Source organism: Drosophila sechellia, chromosome 3R, assembly GCF_004382195.2.
Source record: "Drosophila sechellia strain sech25 chromosome 3R, ASM438219v1, whole genome shotgun sequence".
NCBI classification, from domain to species: Eukaryota; Metazoa; Arthropoda; class Insecta; order Diptera; family Drosophilidae; genus Drosophila; species Drosophila sechellia.
This window is the reverse complement of record NC_045952.1, coordinates 9,773,681-9,778,960: the sequence shown is the minus strand read 5'-3', so window position 1 is coordinate 9,778,960 and position 5,280 is coordinate 9,773,681. Positions and strand designations below refer to the sequence as shown.

Here is a 5,280-nt window from a genome sequence, read left to right as displayed (position 1 = left end):
GTGGCAGCACTTTTCACGTTTCGCCATTACCAGAGGATTGCGAAAGAATCCCTTTTTTTTTACTTCTAAGAACCTCCGCTTCGTGCATATGTTTGCCAAGGATTGCTGCTGGCCAGATTCGCTGGCCATGTTTGCGCGTTGCTACCTTTTGTTTACATTTTCGTTTTAACCCACATACGGGCCCAGTTGTTGGCCGGGCTGTTGACCCACCTTTAAACACTTCTCAATTGAGGATGGTAGGGGTTTGTCCAATAAAAGCGTAATGAAGCCATCCACCTGCAAAAGGTGTGCGGGCATTGAAAAGGAAGGCGGCACAACAGCCGCCAACATATCAGGCACATTATGCGCGATAGTCACGTCTGTTGGGCACATAATTGAAAAGCGAACTTGAGCGTATCAATCGGGCAGACAGGTTGTTACCACTGCTTCCTACCTCCTGCTGGCTGCTGCTCAATGAAATCAACTAGAAATTATGATAATGAAAAAGTCGAGAACTGGAAGTTGTTCACCTTCGTTGCTTCGCCGTTTCTTTTATAGCTCTGCTGACACATCGCTTTGTTCATCAAGTGTACACGGTGCGTATGAGTTATTTGATTATGTTAAGCATACGTCGTGGCGTTGCCGCGCATAATTTCAAATTACTCGCAGCACACATCGGCATTTCAGCGACTCGGCATCAACATAATAAATCCGAAAGGACCGTCTCCTGACAAACAGGCTGAGACCTACTACCTATATATACATATTTATATCCCACGCACTTCGTGGAGTAACAAAATCCGGAAACAACAAGCGACAGGCAGCGGGCATCTTCATCTTCAATGCATGGCGAAAGATTGCTTGTCAAGACCCGATTATGTTAACTGCCTGCGAAGGTAGAGTCCTGAACACAGGACACAAGATTCTTGAACCTAAAATCAAGGAAGCTTTCGCAGGCCATTTAAAAGTTGTATTTTGCATACAGTTAACCCCCCTCACTCCCCTTTACAATAATAACCAACGTATTTTGAACACTTTATTTAATTAACATTTCTCTCTTCATGTGGGACGGTAATTTAGTTTCCTTGCAAGAGATCTGTTTAAAATTGTATATTAAAAATAAAATTTTTAAAAGTGTGTGTTGGCTTACGTTCAGCAGTTCCAATTTTTCCGTGTGAGAAAGTAGCTAAGTCCTACGGCTCATGACAAAACTAGCAACATCCACCTCTCCAGAAACCGGGTCCACTTGCCCCGCACCAGGAGTTAAATGGTCCGTTGTAGGGTCCAAAGCACGGATCGTAGAATCCACTTGGTCCACTGCCTCCGCAGGGACATAAGGCAGCGCAAGGATAGCAAGGATAGCTGCACATGGTGAATTGATTTGTCCTGCAAAACTTGGGCATAAGCCAAAGTAGAGATTTGGTTACAATCAAATTACGTTACTTGTTTTGCCGGAAAAAAACTAGGAAATTTATTTAGGAATTTTTAGTTCCGTTACCGTCCGATGAGTACGAATTTCAATGTTCAACTGAGGTCTACATGGTGATCGATCGGCAACCAAAAAATTGTTGGCTTGATTTAAATCTCAAGGCTAATAAGATGGTAAAAAATATATCATAATAAGTATAGTAGGCTTTGATGCACTTAAAGGCTTTTTAGTTATTTGAATTAAGCAAAAAAATGCTTTTATTATAGCCTAATTATAGAGTGAAAAACACGATTAAAACAAACTAATTGTGGGATACATTTAAACATATACTTTTTATAAATGGCCAGACATTAATGGTTTTTTAAACCATTCATTATGAATCAGAGCTTGTTAAAAAAAAAAATTATAAAAGCTACAAAAAAATTTAGACATAGTCATTTATACAAGATTTATTAATTCAACAAATTGGTTTAAAATGGTCTAGTTTAATCCGGACTTTGTGACTTTCTTAAACTTTTCAACAGCAGAGGTGTTAGTTTCTTTAAAATAAAAGCAATTTTAATTCATAAATCTATGAGATACAATTCCCATACAAAATGATTGTATATTTTAGTTGCTGTACCTTGCGACTTGCAGTCCAAGCTCACTTTTAGTGCAGCAAATCCACAGATAAGCCAGTGAAATCCGAGTGCGCATACATTAAATTATATGCACATATATCAGAGCTCCAACTGCACTCGCTGTCGCTGCAATTTCTCCGCCTGGCTCCCCTGCATTTTGCACTACACCAAGTGCAGAGAGAGCTCCTAATGGAAGACGATTGGCATCCAGAACCGAGAAGTGAATGGAACTGCATTGAGTGTTTGTCGTGGCACTCGCCACAGTTCGTCCTTTGTTGTAACTGTGCTAAATCTACTTTTAATTCGGCGCACGTTTTCCATAATGAAATCGGATTTGGTGGGCCGTGGCAAAATCTGGCGAGGAATAGCGGCGGAGCAGGGGTGCTGGCCATAAATTGAGCACTCAGCAGCTCGCTGCGCTTTGTCACGGTTACCAAAAATGCCGCGAATGCTGTGCAAAGAAAGGTCCCTAAAATGTTGTGGCACTACGGCTGGATAATGCCGCATTTTGAGGAATGCTCGAGTGCAGCGCACACTAATGGCAGCAAATATATTATGGCCGTTATCATTCGCATTAGTTGGCTGAAATGTAGCTAAAAGATTCTCACATGCACGCTGTGGCAGCAAAAAAAAAATGAGGCGCCCCAGCAAATGGTAAATGGCAGCAGCCAGGCAGGAAATTGCGCTACTCATACGCACCGTGGTCCCGTCGTAGCGTCTGCTGCATTATCTTAATTTAAAAGCGCGCTACAGAACGCTCCAAAATTCTACAGAAATTCTTCTCTCGTTGGCCGTGTTTTAGTTTCATTAGCTCGGCTGAAAAGCCATTTATCAAGCTGTCAGCGCCAATTATTTATATCCAACTCGGCGGCGTCCACAGCTCACAGCGAAATATTATAGAAATATTATCATGGCTCGGCGGAAATAAGTGCGTCGGATCAATTCGCATTTTGTGTTAAATGGAATGGCAATCGCCTGGCGTTAAATTATATTAATTGCCAACCTCTTCAGCTGCGCAGCTCGCGTGCTTATCGCCAAACAATTTAAAGTTTTAATCTCTTGACGCATTTAACCGAATGGCCCGGGGCTTTCCGAGCAGCATTAGCCTTGGTAATTAACCAACAGCCCGAATTGGGCAACATGTGCCGGCAATGTACGGAATCGTCTGATTCCCACACAGCACGGTGTGTGTTATATATACGCACAAGTTGGTCCGACATTCATGAAATGCAAGGACTACGGACTACATGGACCGACAGGAAGTGCATACTTGGCAGCAGGCAAATCGCCTCCTCCTGGCAGCAAGCCGTAAATCCATCTCGCTCCTCTATAGAGTCGATCCAAAGTTTCGAGGCCAAGTTGTCATAAAATTTATTCGTCTAATTACTTGCACTTTTTGTACGCTCAGTTCTGCTCCGGCTGCCAACTTCTCCTCTTGATGGACCCATCGGCGACGTCATTTATTATTTTTATGTGAACGGCGAACGTTTTATTGACACGACGGGCGATTGGCTTCTTCCATTGGGTCCAAGTCAATAAGCCGGCGACAAGTGAAAAGACTTGGCAAAAAACATGGAGGGAGCTTTCATTAATCTTTCGTTTCGGCCAAGTTGTGCAGCTAATTGCGCCATTTTCAGAGGTCTAGCCTCCTTCAGTCAGGGTCGTTTTACTTCACTCCCACCTCTCCTGTTTACCATTTCCCCATTTTCCCATTGCTGTCTCAATTTTCCCCCAGTCCCCGCGTGACTGGTACACTGGTATTCATATTTCCATGGCCAGTGACCCAGTCCTCCTGGTCAACTGAGTATTTACAAAGGGGACCTTGTGACTTTAATGCCCTGAATGTTCGTCTAAATTTTCGTGCGAACCGGTATGAAATAAACAAAGCGCGGGAATGGTGAAAATAAAATACTGCTGGTACTGCGGCGGCCCAGGTAAAATAATCGGGATTATTTATGTGGCTCGGCAGAAATTTGCTTACATATTACACTTTTTCAACATTCTTTTAATTAGCTGCGCCGACAACAAAACGAAACTTGCAAACAAAGCGGCGCAGCACAAAATGCTGGACATGAGCAGAAAACCAGGTGAGTGGTTACCTCCTCGTTGGCCAGTGGGCGGTGGGTTTGGTGGTGCCGACGGGGCGGTGGTTTGGCCGCTTTGTTCCGCGAGCCACGGAAAAGCTTGGACTTGCGAATAAAGCAGCAGCGCAACGGGAAGCGAAACGAGACGAAGCGAAGATGGAATTGTGGAATTGAGGCAAAGTCAAATTAGTCAATGCATTAAGCTTAGAAAACTATTCAATTATACATTCAAATACCATTTTTTTTTTAAGTTTCTGTATTATTATGTATCTAAACCACCATACAATTGAAATAATATGAATGGTGAACTTAATGAATTTTTATTTGTATTAATAAATAATATTAATAATATTTTTGGAAATTAGTTACAACTCCACTGCGTAGCTAATTTTGGCAAATATTTTCCATTCTTTATATATATATGAAATATAGAACAAAAGGTACTTCAATTGACAGTATTGTGATTACTATATATTTCGCTAAGTGTAAATTGCGCATTTCTTCGTCCTTTTCATAGAACTTCCTCTGTTTCCACAGCTTCTGTTTGGCTGTTTCGCATTTTGCGCGCTTGTTTAATGTGAAATTTTTGGAAGCTTGCACAAAAATTTGCTACACAAAGTGCCTGCGGCGCCGAAGGAAATACAAAACCCCATGACTTAATTAGAATTTTGTGTAGCTACTAATGTTGCCGGCACGGTTAGGCGCATTTCGCCTCCGGCTGCCTTCAATCCTTCAACCCTGCAAGCCTTCAATCCCTCAATGTTCACAATGCCCTCCAACGCCCTTTGACGTTGCGCTGACACATGAAATGCATTTAAATCGGGCCTGCGAGTCCTTTTCGTCCTGCCTTCCGCATTGTAGAAATTTTCGCAAGTTTCCTGATTATACATGTTTACTTTAATAGTGTAAGTGTAGGGTTGAGGGATTACGACTAATTATAATTAATTGGTGATACCGATCAAAATACCAATTTTATAAATATTTGGGATAGGGAACTGTTAACTTACCTTTTTATTTTTATTTTTTAGCTTGAACCATTATTAAAATTTTATTAAGAAATATATATAAATATATATTATATTAAGAAGAATATCAAAAAGTCTTATTAAATTTGTATGAAGAATAATATGAACATATGGGTTTAAACTTACACTTCGCCTATATTTTT

General features: G+C 41.3%; 1 protein-coding gene across 2 annotated transcripts; it reads right to left on the bottom strand.

Annotated features, from left to right (window-relative positions):
- Positions 1-988: 988 nt before the first annotated feature.
- On the bottom strand, positions 989-1,533 carry LOC6613716. 2 transcript variants are annotated; one of them, XM_032720739.1, is made up of 3 exons: positions 1,418-1,533; positions 1,130-1,365; positions 989-1,075 (listed from the first exon to the last, which is right to left on the bottom strand). In XM_032720739.1, the coding sequence occupies exon 2, from the start codon at positions 1,347-1,349 to the stop codon at positions 1,191-1,193; it is 159 nt and encodes a 52-aa protein (XP_032576630.1). In that variant the 5' UTR covers positions 1,350-1,365; positions 1,418-1,533; the 3' UTR covers positions 989-1,075; positions 1,130-1,190. The 2 variants fall into 2 exon arrangements, with proteins under 2 accessions (XP_032576630.1, XP_002038186.1); XM_002038150.2 differs by having other exon boundaries at positions 1,423-1,532.
- Between the last annotated feature and the right edge of the window lie 3,747 nt (positions 1,534-5,280).